This window comes from Scyliorhinus canicula, chromosome 13, assembly GCF_902713615.1.
Source record: "Scyliorhinus canicula chromosome 13, sScyCan1.1, whole genome shotgun sequence".
NCBI classification, from domain to species: domain Eukaryota; kingdom Metazoa; phylum Chordata; class Chondrichthyes; order Carcharhiniformes; family Scyliorhinidae; genus Scyliorhinus; species Scyliorhinus canicula.
The window spans coordinates 144,088,982-144,108,229 of record NC_052158.1 but is presented as its reverse complement, the minus strand read 5'-3'; the positions used below and the strand labels follow the sequence as shown (position 1 = coordinate 144,108,229).

Genomic DNA, 19,248 nt, shown 5'->3' with positions numbered 1-19,248 from the left:
AGCCATGCAGACAATCCTAGATTAATCCCTGCCTCACCAAGACGCAATTAATTCTGTCCCTCAAAATGTTTCCAATAGTTTCCCTCCCAATGAAGTTAGACTCACCGACTTGTAATTTCTTGTTTTATCCCTACAACCCTTCTTGAATAATGGTACCAAATTACCACTGGCACATTTCCTGTAGCCAAAGAAGATTTGAAATTTGTCAGTGTCTCTGCAATCCTCACTTCCCACAGTAGCCTTGGACAAATCCCATCTGGACCAGGGTACTTATCCACTTTTTATACTTCCTCGCTCTCAATGTTAAGTCGTTCGAGAACATCACAGTCCTACTTTCCGATTTCGATACCTACATTGTGTTCATGTACTTCTCCATTCTGAGCACAGAGACAAAGTACACATTTAAAACCTCACCAACATTCTCCGGCGCCACACACAGATTGTCATGTTAAACCATAATAGGATCTACTCTTCCCGCGATCATCCTCTTGCCATTAATACACTTATCAAACACCGTTGGATTTTCCTCAACTTTACTCGCCAGTGTTCTTTGCTGCCCCCCCTCACTCTCCCAATTTAGTTTTTAAGTAACCCCCTGCACCATACTCCTCCAGGGCTTCCGCTGTTTTGAGCTCTCGGTATGGGGTTCCCTTTTTTTCCTTATCCAATCCTGGATATCCCTTGACATCCAGGGTTCTCTGGACTTGTTGCTCCCACACTTTACCTTTATGGCAACACGTTGGCCCTGGACTCTCTCGATTTTCTTTGTGAATGAATCCCATTGCTCTGCAGATTTTCTTGCAAGTAGCTGCTCCCAGTTGGTTTGGCCAGATCCTGTCTTAGCCTATTAAAATTGCCGTTCCCCACTTCAAAACTTTATTTCCGGTCCATCTTTGTCCATTCCCATAACTACCTTAAATCCCACCGAGTTATGGTTACTGTCAGCAAAATGCTCCCCCACTGAAACTTCTACCACTTGCCTGGCTTCACTCCCTAAAACTATGTCCAGCACCATCCCCTCTCTTGTTGGACTTTATGTTCTGACATAAAAAGCTCTCCTGGATACATTTTAAGAATTCTGCCACAACTGAGCCATTCCCACTTGAACCTTTCCAGTTAATATTGGGAAAGTTGAAATCCTCCAATATTATTTTTACATTTCTCGGAGATCCGTCTACATATCTGCCCTTCCATCTCTCCCTGACTGGGGGCCTATACTACACTCCCAATAATGCGCACCTTCCTCCCCAGCCCCCCCCCCCCCCCCCCATTGATCTGCTCTCATCTCCTACTCCTTACTGACTGGCACACAACACGGCAGTAATCCAGAGATTACTTCCAAATCATGTCTATCAATCGGTTATCAAACTTCCTAAATTCTTAATGTAGGACCACAACCACTCTGCTTCAGAACCACTCTGCTTCAGAACCACTTGCTTTCGCTGATCAAATTACATCTCCCACTGTCAGGTTAAGAATTATCATTGGTGGTGCCAACTTGAATATGCAATTTTAATTATTTTCTTTAAAATAGCAACTCTTTTGGTACACGGCCGTGGAAGCTAGTTAGGGAAGGCAGTGCAATGTTCCTCCTGCAGAATGTTTGTGGCGAGGGACGCCGTCAGTGTCCCTGCTGATTTCACTTGTGGTAAGTGCACCCATCTCCAGCTCCTCAGAAACCGTGTTCGGGAACTGGATGAACTTCGGATCATTCGGGAGGCAGAGGTGGTCATAGATAGAAGCTTCAGGGATATAGTTACTCCGAAGAATGAAGATAGATGGGTGATGGTGAGAGGGGCTGGGAGGAAGTGGCAACATGTGTGTGGAGCCAAAAGACGTAGGTGAGATACTAAGTGAGTATTTTGCATCTGTGTTAACTATGGAGAAGGATGATTTAGGTATAGAAAGCAATGTGGGGGACTGTGACATAATTGAACAGATTAGCATGGAGAGGGAGGAGGTGTTAGTGATTTTAGGGGGCCTAAAAGTGGACAACATTTTGACCCCGGCATCTTGCTTCCTCTAAATACAGAATAATTCTTCCATTAGCTGCATTGCGATACTTGGCTCAAACATTCATGAAATCAGCCAGAATATGCTGCAATGCATTTCAATCCAGGCCATGAATTTGAAAGGTTACTGTGCAGGTTGAGAGAAGGTCCAATGTTATGGACAATAAATTGGCAAGAACGCAAGTTCACGCAATCACCTTGACCATGTTGCTCCGGGAGGCGAGAACAGTTAAAACTTCTGGGGCGGCACCAGACTCCCACAAGTGAAATGGCGCAAATGCTCGCTCGGTGAAGGAGAAAGAAAGGTGGGTGCAGATAGTGCAGTCCATGGGATGGCTGCACCAACACCCTCATTATAAAATCAGATGTCGGTTAGCCCCAATGTTACTCATGCAGCAAACTTCCGAGTTTCAACCAAGGAGCAAGCAGAAGCCAGTATTTCATCACAGAAATGTTGACTGATTTGGGCATTCTGTTTGCTCAAGAAAAGCCATGACAAAGCCTTCTCGACACGACTGAATCATCAATGCAAGTGGCAGCACTGTACTCAGGAAGCACGTACAATTATTGGGTACATTCAAAATTACTCCATATCTAGGTTCTCTAATCTTCTGACATTCTTTGTGCATGTTGCAATCGTATGTTGAATCAATAGCATATTCCTTTGGTTGTAATAGACTGTACTCAACCAGCCTGCGCTTGCAAAGCCCAAAATGTCGACTGCCCGATGTGATTCGGTTATTGGGCAGCACTTTCTGAACAATCCCGAGTGGGTTAAATGCCACACAATTTAAGATAATCAATCTAGCTTGTAACATGGCTCATTTATGCTGGTTGTAAATGACATGCATTCATGCACAGGGGCCATCTTACTGCAAACAAAAGATGTTCAAGCCTTGTACATTTTTTTGAATTACCCATAAGCATGAGGATTGAATTACCTATAAAGCATGAGAAGCCTATCGTTAAGCGATAGCCAGAGACGACTTGCCAACCAATCAGTACCCTTTCCTCCTACGGTATAAATTGTGATCATTTGAAATTTGGCATTCTTGTGTTTGTCCTAACAAGTGCAGGGCAAAAAGCTTCAGCTGTTGTCTGTCTTCTCAGTAATATTAATTTACAGCAAGAGCTTTTCAACCACTAACTGAAAAGTTAAGTCATGTGATAACAGGGAGCATTTCACTCTGGATATAGAGGGAAAGCTGTCTTAAGCTTCCACTGCATCACAAGATGCTTATTCATCCTAACAAGTTTGTGACATTGGCCATGGTTATAGTATTTTGCAAGACCTGGCCATGGTTATAGTATTTTGCAAGACCTGAACGTTTTGTTGCATTGCTCTCTCTGCTGCCCTCTTGTGTTGGGGAGGTGTAAATAAAAGTTCATTCAATAATGGCTGCCTATAATTGAGCACATGTCAAGTCTCACTCAGTGGAACAACACATCACGTTTGCATCTGCAAGTGTTCTCACAGCGTCACTTCTACACTGGGAAGGGTGGGTTCCCAAGCTCTGTGCACAGTTGGTACAGGGCTATTGGGCATTAGCTCCTGTGCCTATGTAACCCCATGTTTTTAGCCGGACATTGGCGGTGGAGTCAATTATAAAGGATGGAATAACTGAGCATTTGGAAAGTGGGGACAGGATCGGTCCAAGTCAGCATGGATTCACTAAAGGGAAATCATGCTTTACAAATCTTTCGGAATTTTTTTGAGGATTTCATGGAATTTACAGTGCAGAAGGAGGCCATTTGGCCCATCAAGTCTGCACCAGCTCTTGGAAAGAGCACCCTACCCAAGGTCAACACCTCCACCCTATCCCCATAACCCAGCAACCCCACCCAACAATATGGGCAAGTGCAGGCTGGTTGAGTACAGTCTATTACAACCAAAGGGATATGCTATTGATTCAACATACGATTGCAACATGCACAAAGAATGTGGAAGATTAGAGAACCTAGATATGGAGCAATTTTGAATGTACCCAATAATTGTACGTGCTTCCTGAGTACAGTGCTGCCACTTGCATTGATGATTCAGTCGTGTCGAGCAGGCTTTGTCATGGCTTTTCTTGAGCAAACAGAATGCCCAGGATGTGACCAGTAAAGTGGACAAGGGTGAACCAGTGGATGTTGTGTATTTGGACTTTCAAAAAGGCTTTTGACAAGGTCCCACACAAGAGATTAGTGAGTAAAATTAAAGCTTATGGTATTGGGGGGTAATGTATTGATGTGGATAGAGAACTGGTTGGCAGACAGGAAGCAGAGAGTGGGAATAAACTGGTCCTTTTCAGAGTGGCAGGCAGTGACTAGTCGGGTACCGCAGGGTTCATTCAGTGCTGGGACCCCAGCTGTTCACAATATACATGAGCGATTTGGGCGAAGGAATTGCACGCAATATCTCCAAATTTGGCGATGACACAAAGCTGGGTGGCAGTGTGTGCTGTGAGCAGGATGCAAAGAGGCTGCAGGGTGGCTTGGACAGGCAAAGTGGGCAAATATAATATAATGCAGATAAATGTGAGGTTATCCGCTTTGGTGGCAAAAACAGGAAGACAGATGATCTGAATGGTGGCATTTAGGAAAAGGGGAAGTGCAATGAGACCGGGCAGCACAGTGGTTAGCACTGTTCCTTCACAGCGGCAGGTTCAATTCCTGGCTTGGGTCACTGTCTGTGCGGTGTCTGCATATTCTCTCCGTGACTGCGTGGGTTTCCTCCGGGTACTCCGGTTTCCTCCCACAAGTCCCGAAAGACGTGCTGTTAAGATAATTTGGACATTCTGAATTCTCCCTCAGTGTACCCGAACAGGCGCCGGAATGTGGCGACGAGGGGATTTTCAAAGTGACTTCATTGCAGTGTTAATGTAAGCCTACTTGGGACAATAATAAAGATTATTATTATTATGGACCTGGGTGTCATGGTGGAACTGTCGCTGAAGGTTCGCATACAGGTACAGCAGGCGGTGAGGAAAGCTAATGGCTGCTGGCCTTCATAGCGAGAGGATTGGAGTATAGGCGTAGGGATGTCTTGCTGCAGTTATACAGGGCCTTGGTGAGGCCACACCTTGAGTATTGTGAGCATTTTTAGTCTCCTAGTTTGAAGAAGGACATTTTGCATTTGAGGGTGTCCAGCGAAGGTTCACCAGACTAATTCCCGGGATGGCAGGACCTGACATATGAAGAAAGACTGGATTGACTGAGCTTGTACATACTGGAGTTTAGAAGAATGAGAGGGGATCTCACAGAAACACATAAAATCCTGATGGGACTGGACTGGCTAGATGCGGGAAGAATGGTCCCAATGTTGGGGATGTCCAAAACTAGCGGGTCACAGCTTAAGAAGAAGGAGTAAGCCATTCAGGACTGAGATGAGGAAGAACTTCTTTTCTCAGGGAGCTGTGAACTTGTGGAACTCTCCACCACAATTGGGGCCAGTTGCATTGGATATATTCAAGAGGGAGCTGGACGTGGCCCTTGCGGCTAAAGGGATCGAGGGGTATGGAGAGAAAGCGGGAGTGGGATACTGAATTTGCATGATGTTTATAGCCTGGCTGATTACTACTGGCTGGGGACTATTGCCAATTCCACAATCATTAGTGCATATAAGCATCCCCAATGAGGGGGGGGGGGGGGGGGTGGAGAAATCATTAGCAGTCACCTGCATAAATAGAGCTGGCCGGTGTGGAACCAGCTAGAGAGGAAGTGAGCAAAGCTGCTGTTGCATATATGTAATTGTAAATAAAGTTATTTCTTTTCGACTCTACAAACTTGTGCTGGATTCTTTGTGGCCCTCACAAAACATGATCAGCCATGATCATATTGAATGTTGGCGCAGACTCGAAGGGCCAAATGGCATACTCCTGCACCTGTTTTCTATGTTTCTATTAAGCATTTGAGTGTACATCTCCATTTATCTTTCTATTCAGTGTCCCACTGAAGTCCTCATGAGTCCACTGAAGTAGAACTCTTCTGTGGCCTCACCGTGAATTGGCATGTGTTATGCATTCCCCCTGCCCTCGCTGCAATCCATTTGTCCAGAGTGTTGAACCATGTGTTGATATTGAATCTAAGCGCCTCTCTAAATTGCACACAACGTCAGTGTCTTCTGGTCACTGTAAGGTGTCAGGCCGAGTGATGGCGTTCCTTCAGATCAATCGATTCTTCCTCATCCACTTTTTTGCCTCTGCACCAGCTTTCAGTTCTTGGATGTCCGAAAGGGACATTTATTCATCCATGGCATCTCGACACCACTTGCAAGGCCAGCATTTGTTGTCCATCCCCAATTGTTCGGCCATTTCAGAGGGTAGTTAAAAGTCAACCGTATTGCTGTGGATCTGAAGTCACATGTTGGCCAGACCAGAAGAGATTCCCTTCCCTCAACGGCATTAGTGAATCAGAGGGGATCTTGACATGATAATAGTTGCCATGTGTAGCAACAGCAACTCCAGGTGACCATCAGTGGACAACAGTGACAGACGGTTTAGAGGCAAAAAACTATTTACTGAAAGCATAAAAGGAACATTACAATAACAGTCAGCAACTCCAAATCTTCTCCCAAGCTGTATCAGTTCTGCAGGTTTTTAAGGTCCCCAGCCTGTTGGAATCATGCGCTCTTTGTCCTGATAAGCTGTGCATCATGTAGGCTGGGCATCACGTGGCGGCCGAGGCCTTGGTCAGGGAGGTCATGTGACCCCCCATGTTCGCTGCAACATCCATCTCCCTTCAGGTCCACTAGTACCTCCTCCCACGTACTGGAGATCGTGCTCTCAATAGCTCAGTCTATCAACCCCCGTTTGCGTTGGGAGTGACGAAGTACCGCTGGCTGGGGTTCTCCCTCGGGAATGGTCTTACTTGGACCGGTCTCTCCAATTTCTTCTGCGGGTACTGGTAGCTTCTTGGCCTCCACTCCTCCTTGCCCAGCATTCATAGATACTGGACTCATGACGGTCCGTTTGGTCACTTCAAGCCCTGATCGGTACTAACCATGGGTAGGTTGGATGTTGAAGAGGCTGCTGCCTCTAGTGAAGGCGCGCTTCTTCTCAAATGATCCTCTTCCTTGTCCTGGGGCAGAACGTCATATGACATCGGGCCTGTCTTGACTACCGCAAACTCCGAGACTCAGCTCGGTCTATTTCCAAAGTTCCTTATGTAAACTGGGATATTTATTTCAAATGTTCTCTGCCCTCGATGAGTCTTGGTTCAGTTTTTGGAGATCTTGCCTGGACTCCACCCCCCCCCCCCCCCCCCCCTACCGAATTCGGGAAGATCAAACTCAGTTGATTCCGCCAACAGCTGACCAGAACCAACTTCGCCGGAGCAACTCCCATTGTGGAATGTGGGATAATCCTATGTGAAAACAAAAAATTGAAATCTTGAGATCCAAGGAAGCCAGTGACTGTTTCCTCATTCCGGCCTTGAAGGTGTGCACTGCGCCCTCTGCCAACCCATTTGACGGTGGGTGGTATAGTGCCAAATTTATGTGCCTGATCCCATTGAAAGATATAAACAGCTGGAATTCTCGTACGGGTAAACACAGTACGAAACGAGGACCTTGGGTACACCATGGAAACAAAGACGCTGGTGCAATTGCTCACATGCAGCAAAGATGTAGCAGACTTCTTCTGGTATTCATTCATCCATTGAGTGGGCGTCTACTAACAAAAGGAAGTCAAGGCCACTGAAGGCCGAACGGGCCATTCCCAGGGATGCAGAGGGGTGGCAACGGCCAAATTCCGCTGTTCTGGACATGGTTGTAATGCCCGACCATGCTAGTAATGTCAGCGTCGATGAATGGCCACCACACGTAGCTCAACATCTTCATTTTAGATTTGCCTGGGTGGGCATTATGTAACTCCTCCAATAACAGCCGTCTGCCAGGACCCGGAACGATGACATGCAAACCCCATAGCGTCCTCGCAGCTCAATTCATGTCTCCTGATCAAATAAGGCGAAACGGGACGAGGGGAACCATCATTCACAATGATATGCTTCATTCTGGACAGTATAGGGTCTATTGTGTCCACAACCCAATTTGTCTCACGGACACGGTAACGTCTCCAGAATGTTTAAAGGCATCATGACTCAGGGCGGCACGGTGGCTCAGTGGTTAGCACTGCTGCATTATGGTGCTGAGGTTCGATCACGGCTCTGGGTCACTGTCCGTGTGGAGTTTGCACATTCTCCCCGTGTTTGCATGGGTCTCACCACCACAACCCAACGGTGTGCAGGGTAAGCGAATTGGCCACTCTAAATTGCCCCTTAATTAGAAATAAAGAATCGGGTACACCTACATTTATTAGAAAGAGCCATCACAACTTGGTCAGGTACGGTACCAGTACGGGTAACGGGAGTCGGCTCAAGGCTGGTTTAGCTCACCAGGCTAAACCATTTGGCCCATCGATTTTACACAAGAGCACCCTACCTCGGCCCTCTCTGTAACCCTGTAATTCCACCTAACCTTTGGACACTAAGGAGCAATTGAGCATGGTCAACCCACATAACCTGCACATCTTTCGAATGTGGGTGGGAACTGTAGGAAACCCACACAGACACGGGGAGAATGTCTAAACTCCACACAGGGAGTCGCCAGAGGCTGGAATGGAACGCGGGACCCTGGCGCTACGAGGCAGCAGTGCTAACCACTGTGCCACAGGCTAACCCTCCATCGTCATACATCTTTGCAAGGGCTATCCCATTCCGGTCTCTACACTTTTATCGTAAGTATTTCTTTATCAGCAACCAAGTTTAAAATACTTGAGAGTTTGGGTGTCAATTCTGGAGAAGAACTCTCACTCTGCAATGCGGTTTAAATGTAGAGTCAGAATCAGAGTCTTTATAACACGGAGAGAGGTCGTTCAGCCCATCGTGTCTGCGCTGGCCATCAAGCACCGAGCTACTCGAATCCCATTTTCCAGCACTTCCAGGCAATGAGATCCAGATTCCAGCCACCTTCTGGGTAAAAAAAGTTCTCTTATAAACCGTTACCATAAACGTGTGCCCCTGATTTTTGACCCCTCTACAAAGCGGAAAAAGCACCTTCCCACCCTATCTATGCCCCTCATAATTTTTAGATATTTTTTTAAATTTAGGGTGCCAATTCATTTTTTCCAATTAAGGGGCTATTTTAGCGTGGCCAATCCACCCAGCCTGCACGGGGAGCAGGTGCAAACACCCCACGGACAGTGACCCAGAGCCAGGATCGAACCTGGGACCTCGGCACCGTGCGCAGCCGTGCTAACCACTGCGCTGCCCCATGCCCCTCAATTTTCTATGCCTCAATCAGGTTCCTCCTCAGCCTTCTCTGCTTCAAGGAAAGTAACCCCAGCCTATCCCAGTCTCTCTCGATAGCTGGACCGGCCCAGGCAACATCCTGGTGAATCTCCTGCACCCTCTCGAGTGCAATTACTTCTTTCCTATCGTGACCAGAACTGCACACAGTACTCCAGCTGTGGCCTAACCAGTGTTTTAGACAGCTCCATCATAACCTCCCAGCCCTTGTATTTTATGCTCCGGCTAATAGGCAAACAGTCATATGCCTTCTTAACCACCAAATCTACCCGTCCTACTACCTCCAGGAATCTATGGATATGCATACCAAGATCCCTCTGATCCTCTGTACTTCCTGGGGTCCTACCGGGCGGCACAGTGGTTAGCACTGCTGCCTCCCAGGTCCAGGGTCCCAGATTCAATTCCGGCCTCGGGTGATGTGGAGATTGCACTTTCTCCCCATCTGCGTGGGTTTCCTCCAGGTGCTCCAGTTTCCTCCCACAGTCCAAAGATGTGCAGGTTAGATGGATTGGTCAATGTACCTAACCTGCCCATCTCTGGACTGTGGGAGAGAACCCAAGCACCCGGAGGAAACCCACGCAGACAAAGGGAGAATGTGCAAACTTCACACATAGTCATCCAAGACTGGAATTGAACCCACGTTCCTGCCACTGTCAGGCAGCAGTGTTAACCACGGTGCCACAAACTTACTGATCATGCTGCCTACATTCATGTCCAGATCATTAATGTACACTGCAATCGGCAAGGGACCCAGCACGGATCCCAATCCCTGTGGAAAACCATGCACACGGCTTCCAGTCACAAAAACAATCAATCATCGACCATCACCCTTGGCCTCCTGCCATGGAGCCAATTTGCCGAATTGCCCTGGATCCCATGAGTTCTTATCTTTTTGATCAGTCTCTCATGTGAGACCTTCTCATGTGAAAGCCGTACTGAAGTCCATGCAGAGTATATCAACTGCACTGCCCACATCTACACACCTAGTCCCCTCCTCGAAAAACTCATGTCAAATTTGTAAGACGTGATGTCCCTTTGACAAAGCCATGCAGACAATCCTAGATTAATTGGGGGCAGCAGGGTAGCATGGTGGTTAGCATAAATGCTTCACAGCTCCAGGGTCCCAGGTTCGATTCCCGGCTGGGTCACTGTCTGTGTGGAGTCTGCACGTCCTCCCCCTGCGTGCGTGGGTTTCCTCCGGGTGCTCCGGTTTCCTCCCACAGTCCAAAGATGTGCGGGTTAGGTGGATTGGCCATGCTAAATTGCCCATAGTGTCCTAATAAAAGTAAGGTTAAGGGGGGGGTTGTTGGGTTACGGGTATAGGGTGGATACGTGGGTTTGAGTAGGGTGATCATGGCTTGGCACAACATTGAGGGCCGAAGGGCCTGTTCTGTGCTGTACTGTTCTATGTTCTAATCCTTGCCTCACCAAGACGCAATTAATTCTGTCCCTCAAAATGTTTCCAATAGTTTCCCTCCCAATGAAGTTAGACTCACCGACTTGTAATTTCTTGTTTTATCCCTACAACCCTTCTTGAATAATGGTACCAAATTACCACTGGCACATTTCCTGTAGCCAAAGAAGATTTGAAATTTGTCAGTGTCTCTGCAATCCTCACTTCCCACAGTAGCCTTGGACAAATCCCATCTGGACCAAGGTACTTATCCACTTTTTATACTTCCTCGCTCTCAATGTTAAGTCGTTCGAGAACATCACAGTCCTACTTTCCGATTTCGATAGCTGCATTGTGTTCATGTACTTCTCCATTCTGAACACAGAGACAAAGTACACATTTAAAACCTCACCAACATTCTCCGGCGCCACACACAGATTGTCATGTTAAACCATAATAGGATCTACTCTTCCTGCGGTCATCCTCTTGCCATTAATACACTTATCAAACACTGTTGGATTTTCCTCAACTTTACTCGCCAGTGTTCTTTGCTGCCCCCCCCCCCCCCCCAACACTCCCAATTTAGTTTTTAAGTAACACCCTGCACCATACTCCTCCAGGGCTTCCGCTGTTTTGAGCTCTCGGTATGGGGCTCCCTTTTTTTCCTTATCCAACCCTGGATATCCCTTGACATCCAGGGTTCTCTGGACTTGTTGCTCCCACACTTTACCTTTATGGCAACACGTTGGCCCTAGACTCTCTCGATTTTCTTTGTGAATGAATCCCATTGCTCTGCAGATTTTCTTGCAAGTAGCTGCTCCCAGTTGGTTTGACCAGATCCTGTCTTAGCCTATTAAAATTGCCGTTCCCCACTTCAAAACTTTATTTCCGGTCCATCTTTGTCCATTCCCATAACTACCTTAAATCCCACCGAGTTATGGTTACTGTCACCAAAATGCTCCCCCACTGAAACTTCTACCACTTGCCTGGCTTCACTCCCTAAAACTAGGTCCAGCACCATCCCCTCTCTTGTTGGACTTTATGTTCTGACATAAAAAGCTCTCCTGGATACATTTTAAGAATTCTGCCACAACTGAGCCATTCCCACTTGAACCCTTCCTGTTAATATTGGGAAAGTTGAAATCCTCCAATATTATATTTACATTTCTCGGAGATTAATCTACATATCTGCCCTTCCATCTCTCCCTGACTGGGGGCCTATACTACACTCCCAATAATGCGCACCTTCTCCCCCCCCCCCCCCGATCTGCTCTTATCTCCTACTCCTTACTGACTGGCTGGCACACAACACGGCAGTAATCCAGAGATTCTAACCTTCCCAATCATGTCTATCAATCTGTTATCAAACTTCCTAAATTCTTAATGTAGGACCTCAACCACTCTGCTTCAGAACCACTCTGTTTCAGAACCACTTGCTTTCGCTGATCAAATTACATCTCCCACTGTCAGGTTAAGAATTATCATTGGTGGTGCCAACTTGAATGTGCAATTTTAATTATTTTCTTTAAAATAGCAACTCTTTTGGTACACGGCCGTGGAAGCTAGTCAAGGAAGGCAGTGCAATGTTCCTCCTGCAGAATGTTTGTGGCGAGGGACGCCGTCAGTGTCCCTGCTGATTTCACCTGTGGTAAGTGCACCCATCTCCAGCTCCTCAGAAACCGTGTTCGGGAACTGGAGAAGGAGTTGGATGAACTTCGGATCATTCGGGAGGCAGAGGTGGTCATAGATAGAAGCTTCAGGGATGTGGTTACTCCGAAGAATGAAGATAGATGGGCGATGGTGAGAGGGGCTGGGAGGAAGCAGTTAGTACAGGGATCCTCTCTGGTCGTTCCCTTTAGTAACAAGTATACCGCTTTGGATACTGGTGGGGGGAACGACTTACCAGAGGTAAGCCATGGGGTACAGGTCTCTGGCACAGAGTCTGTCCCTGTTGCTCAGAAGGGAAGGGGGGAGAGGAGTAGAGCATTAGTCATTGGAGACTCCATATTTAGGGGGATTGATAGGAGATTCTGTGGGATCGAGAGAGACTCGTGGTTCATGTGTTGCCTCCCAGGTGCCAGGGTCCGTGATGTCTCGGATCGTGTTTTCGGGATCCTTAAGGGGGAGGGGGAGCAGCCCCAAGTCGTGGTCCATATAGGCACCAACGACATAGGTATGAAAAGGGATAGGGATGTAAGGCAGGAATTCAGGGACCAAGGTGGAAACTTAGAGTTAGAACAGAGTTATTATCTCTGGGTGGTTACCCGCGCCACGTGCTAGCGAGATGAGGAATAGGGAGAGAGAGCAGTTGAACACTTGGTTACAGGGATGGTGCAGGAGGGAGGGTTTCAGATACCTGGATAATTGGGGCTCATTCTGGGGTAGGTGGGACCTCTATAAACAGGATGGACTACACCTGGACCAGAGGGGTACCAATATCCTGGGGGGGGAAATTTGCTAATGCTCTTTGGGAGGGTTTAAACTAATTCAGCAGGGAGTTGGGAACCTGAATTGTCGCTCCAGTATACAGGAGGTTGAGAGTAGTGAGGTCATGAGTAAGGTTTCAAGGTTGCAGGAGTGTACCAGCAGGCAGGACGGTAGTTTAAAGTGTGTCTACTTCAACGCAAGGAGCATCCGGAATAAGATGGGTGAACTTGCAGCATGGGTTGGTACCTAGGACTTCGATGTTGTGGCCATTTCGGAGACATGGCTAGAGCAGGGACAGGAATGGTTGTTGCAGAGTTTAGATATTTCAATAAGCTCAGGGAAGGTGGTAAAAGAGGGGGAGGGGTGGCATTGTTATTCAAGGACAGTATTATGGTGGCAGAAAGGATGTTTGATGAGGACTCGTCTACTGAGGTAGTATGGGCTGAGATTAGAAACAGTGTTGTCATGTGCCTCTCAGCCGATTGGCTGAGAAGTAGGTAGTTCCGCCTCCGAGGCGGGGTATAAGAACCCGTGTTCCCCGGCAGTCTGCCATTCTTCTGTATGTCTGCTGCCGGGTACACTTCTTGTGTATTAAAGCCTATCGTTCGGACTTTATCCACATTTCGTGTCCATTGATTGTGCATCAATTTAATACACACGATTTTAAAGGATGGAGCTTTGCATCAAGCCGGAGAGTCTTCGACTCAGCCCGCACGCAGCAAATGCAACAGCAGCATTTAAGCACTGGCTGGCTTGCTTCAATAGCTACTTGAGTACAGCCGAAAACGTCCCGCGAGGGAACAGAAATTGCACATCCTCCACTTGTGCGTCACCACCGCCGTGTACACGCTCATAGAGGACACGAAAGATTACGACGCGGCCATGGACTTGCTTAAAGGACATTTCATTCGGCCGGTGAACCATGTCTATGCTCGGCACTTACTGGCCACGAGGCAGCAACTTCCTGCTGAGTCTCTGGCCGAATTTTACCGGGCCCTCCTCGTTCTGGGGAGGAACTGCGGTTGCCCACAAGTTTCTGCTGCCGAGCACACCGAACTTTTGATCAGAGACGCTTTCGTTGCGGGTATGCAATCTTTGCAGATCCGCCAAAGACTTTTAGAGAGAGAGACCTTAAGCCTCACGGAGGCACGGGCCCTCGCCTCCTCCCTAGACGTTGCGAATCGTAACACCCGCGCGGACGCCGCCGACCGCGCGGCGGCCCCCTGGGCAGCATGGAACGCAACCTCCCTCACCCCCGCGGACTCTGACCCCCCCCAGGCCTGCGCCACAGGGCGCTCCGATAAACCCACGGGGCCCCGCTGCTACTTTTGCGGCCAGGCAAAGCACCCCCGCCAGCGCTGCCCGGCCCTCTCCGCAACCTGTAAAGGCTGTGGCAAGAAGGGCCACTTTGCGGCCATCTGTGTCAAAAGCGGTCGCTGCAGTCCTGAGCAGCGACCGCGGGTCCTCCCCCCTGCTCTCCTCAGGGGCACCATGCAGCCCGCGGACCTCGCTGCCCCCACCGCCCACGTGCGATCCCCGGGCGCCGCCATTTTGGGCCCCTGACTCCACGTGTAATCCCCGAGAGTTTCGTCCACCCCGCCACGGTAAGACGCTGCGCTCTTCCTGTTTACCCAGTCAAACAAAAACAAAAAATCGCTCCGGCCTCCGGTTCGCACTCGGTCCAGATCACAGGGTGCTGCATAGCAGATCTCATGGACCAGGGGAGGGAGTTTAAAAATTACAAGATCTTCGTCCTCCCCCACCTCTGCGCAGCAGCACTCCTGGGGTTAGATTTCCAGTGCAACCTCCAGAGCTTAACATTCAAATTCGGTGGCCCAATGCCCCCCCCCTTACTGTCTGCTTGTGGGCTTGACTGGGGAGAAATTCCCCAGTGCCCAATCATGATTAGATAGCGGCAAGCTCCCTGCCGCTGCTGCTAAGAGCCAGGGAGAAACTCCCAGCCAAACCCACTACAAATACTTTTCCGTTAGATCTTGCCCAGAGTTTGCATTAACTCGGTTTCTCCCTCCATTGGTGCTGCCTGGTCGGTTTTGTGTTTCCAGCATTTATTGTTTTTATTTCATTTGAGAAGCACTGAGAAAACAAAGAATTGGAAAACTCTGAATTCTCTTTCTCATCTTTGTGATGGAATAATGCTCAACATTTTAACATGAGCTTCTCCACTGCTTCTCACCAGTACCTGCCCAGGCCTCGGGCTCTGCACGTTTAGTGGGCTGGTTCATTGCCATGCTCCAAGTACCGTCTCACACAGGCCCATCTCCTGGAAGAAACTTTTGTACTGGGAAGTACAAGGGGCCTACAACTCCAGGATTCACTTGGTCTTTCTAATTGCTTCCAGCCACAGCACATGCTTCAAACGTGAAGGAAAACAGGGAGAATAGTTGAGAGGTATGCAGGGAAGGAGAAAACGAGAGAGAGAGAGAAAACGAGAGAGAGAGAGAAAACGAGAGAGAGAGAGAAAACGAGAGTGAGAGAGAAACGAGAGAGAGAGAGAAAACGAGAGAGAGAGAGAAAACGAGAGAGAGAGAGAAACGAGAGAGAGCGCACGAGAGAGAGAGAGCGCACGAGAGAGAGAGAGCACGAGAGAGAGAGAGAGAGAGCACGAGAGAGAGAGAGAGAGAGCACGAGAGAGAGAGAGAGCACGAGAGTACGAGAGAGAGAGCACGAGAGAGAGAGAGCACGAGAGAGAGAGAGCACGAGAGAGAGAGAGAACGAGAGAGGAGAGAACAAGAACGGGAGAGAGAGAGAGAGAGAGGAGAGAGAGAGAGAGAACGAGAGAGAGAGAGAGAGAACGAGAGAGAGAGAGAACGAGAGAGAGAGAGAACGAGAGAGAGAGAGAACGAGAGAGAGAGAGAACGAGAGAGAGAGAGAACGAGAGAGAGAGAGAACGAGAGAGAGAACGAGAGAGAGAACGAGAGAGAGAACGAGAGAGAGAACGAGAGAGAGAACGAGACAACGAGAGCGAGAGAGCGAGAGAAAGAACGAGCGAGAGAGCGAGAGAGCGAGAGAACGAGAGAGAGAGAGAGAACGAGAGAGAACGAGAACGAGAGAGAGAGAAAACGAGAGAGAGAGCACGCGAGAGAAAGAAATAAGATATATTACATCCATTAAACTTTTAACATTAGATCACTTACTGAGTTCTTATATTTTTGACCACATTATATAGCCAATTGCACAATTCCTTATTTGGAGAAGGGAGTGCATTGTAATCGGAGGGGGTTTAGTCAACTTTCTTTATATAGTTATAGTTGGTGTGCGATTAGCCTTGGGCATGCACTCCCTTATTTATTCATTTATTTATAGTTAGTCAACACAAAGTTTACTCATTTCCATCATGAAACCAATTGTGCTTGCCGGGCCGTATCAAAAAACATTATTAATAGATCTTGGAGCAGTGTCACCACTATAGTATTTTGCCAATAGTTGTTTGTTATTGCGTCAAGCTCGTCTTTCTCCTGCAACTACTGGTCTTAAATGTTTCACACTTACAATTCCAAAATTTTAAGTGAAGCAAAAGTTATCTTCCTAATTAGGATCAGACAATTTAAACTATTAACGGGTGAATAGCTGGATGAGGGGGGGCAGAGCAGAGTTATACTTCCAAACTTGTATCAAGAAGTCTGCGTCCTGGGATCCAAAGACTGCTTATATTTTTCTCATAAAGGAATCTGCAGAACTGCCATCAAAAATGGAGAGAAGTTAAGTACAATTCAAACTCACCATTATAAGACAGCTCAAGAACGATTTCAGCTTTAAATACTACCACAGTTTTGCTGCGTACCAACTGTGGGTATGCCACACCTAGTGCCCCCCACCATTCCGCAATAGCACATCGGCAATAATCTCGCCACACAGACTGCAGCAGTTCAAGGAAACTCAGCTCCACTTCATGTGGGCAAATAAAGTTAAAGCGGTATCAAACCTGGTCTAGAGAGTAGGGGGCACATGTTAGAATGCTGCCCACAAGACATTCTGTTGACCATTGCCCACGCAACGCAATGCAGGGTTGCCACTTTTTGATGATTCCTGTCCATGTAGTTTCTTTTCCTACTAGTATGACTGAAGTGATTTGCACGTAAAAGATGAAGTGAGATGTGTGCCGATTGCTCACAACATTGACCTTGAGCTCCCTCTGCACCAAAGTCTTTATTTTGTTTTTACCATTTGAAGTGGATGATTGATTTAATCATTTTCTGCAGCTGGTTATGAAATATTCGGCATGTATTAAATGTATTTCATCTTTTCCACGGGGTCATGGTTAGTGAACAAGCCAATTTCAGTCTTGCAGCCCAGAGATGGAGGGCCATTCATGCGGACCGCTCACTAGCCTAGGTTGCCCATCACTGCCCGAGAAGGACAAGTAGCAGGTGCATGGAGACTTCATCTCCAATTTTCTCATATGGACTTGAAACCTACACCATCATTCCATTATGGGCAGGGACTCTGTAATGAACCCCAATTGGCTTTATTGGTTGGCCAATTGGAGTATGAGCTCCCTCAATGATAGCTCATCGAGGGGGCCCATATAATCACCTGTGTAGGCTTTGTGAGCCAGTCTTAAGTTGACTGGACTGTTACCAGCACTGTTTGTAGCTGCTCCTGTAATATCGTTATTGTAAATAAATATTGGTGTGGTGACGGAACTCCTGCCTCCCGTGGATTACTACAGACTCAAAATCCTGCAACTCCCACACCCTTAAACCACCCCCCCCCTTCATTCTGCAACAGCACATTTAAAGTGGATGATAGTTCTATTAATACATAAACGATTTGAGCAGTACCATCGCCACTTCACTTCTTGGGGACAACTAAGGATAGATTACAGATACTGGTCTTGCTAGAAAATGTCCAGATGGCCAAATCACAAGAACGTGTTTTCAAAAAATGATGTCTGTTTGCTCGAGATGGAGTCATGTTGCTTACTACAATTCAACTTGGGCGACTTCCCGAATTACAGCACACAATTTGCAAAAAAATGCACCATACAAATTCAGAAGCATACAGAGTGCTGACCAGTGAGAGGTGTCAGTGCAACAGATATTGCTGCAATTTCAAACCAGGGGCCAGAGGTCACACACAAAAGATTTCTCACAAAAAGGGTCCAGAGGGGCAATTTTTTCCCCCACACAGAGGGTGTTGAGTGTGTGGAACAAACTGCCAGAGGCAGTAGTCGAGGCGGGTACAATTTTATCTTTTAAAAAGCATTTAGACAGTTATATGGGGAAGATGGGTATAAAGGGATATGGGCGAAATGCAGGCAATTGGGACTGGCGTTGTGGTTAAAAACTGGACAGCATGGACAAGTTGGGCTGAAGGGCCTGTTTTCATGCTGTAAACCTCTATGACGATGAAACATACCGTCAAAGCTGCCCTTAGCTGTCGAAAACTGCAGCAGTTCGTTGTAGGTTTCAATGGAAGGGCGGTAAACAAACACTCCAGAATTGAAACAATCCGGCCAACCAGGATCTGGGGCTGCAGATAGTTCTTCTCTTTCAAATAGTTCATCGATGTTGCATAATACCTGTGAACGATATCAGAAGCTCTGGTTAGGGGGTGTACTCGAGAGCTGGCGCAAGATTTGATGAGTTGAACAGCCTCCTTCTGTGCATCTGAGCATTGCTGAAACAGCATTATAATCTGGTTTGTGCTTTTGGTTTAAATTCCTGCTGAAAGGGAGAGTGACTCAATGGACACAGACAACTCAATGAACTGCAAACGGTGCACCTCACATACTGACATCTTAGACACATCTGTATATAAGCCTGTACAGGCCTAAATGTACGGTATTCAGCAAGAGGGGCTGGTTTAGCTCACTGGGCTAAATCGCTGGCTTTTAAAACACACCAAGCAGGCCAGCAGCACGGTTCGATTCCCGTACCAGCCTCCACGGACAGGGGCCGGAATGTGGCGACTAGGGGCTTTTCACAGTAACTTCATTGAAGCCTACTCGTGATAATAAGTGATTTTCATTTCATTTCATTTCAAGAGACACCTTTGTTAAGTAACGGGTTAAGAGGCATTCCAATTAGTTGTCTCATTTATGTTAAGTATGGCATATTGGCAAATGGTAGTTGAAAGGGTACAGAGGAGATTTACCAGAATGTTGCC

General features: G+C 47.5%; 1 protein-coding gene across 2 annotated transcripts in view; it reads right to left on the bottom strand.

The window, feature by feature from the left end:
• The window catches only part of LOC119975871 (glycogenin-1-like), a 101,215-nt gene that overhangs the window by 43,819 nt on the left and 38,148 nt on the right, over positions 1-19,248 (bottom strand). For both annotated transcript variants that reach the window (XM_038815758.1, XM_038815759.1), the window contains exon 4: positions 18,499-18,661. In XM_038815758.1, coding sequence (XP_038671686.1) covers positions 18,499-18,661 — 163 coding nt within the window. The remainder of the gene's footprint in view (positions 1-18,498; positions 18,662-19,248) is intronic.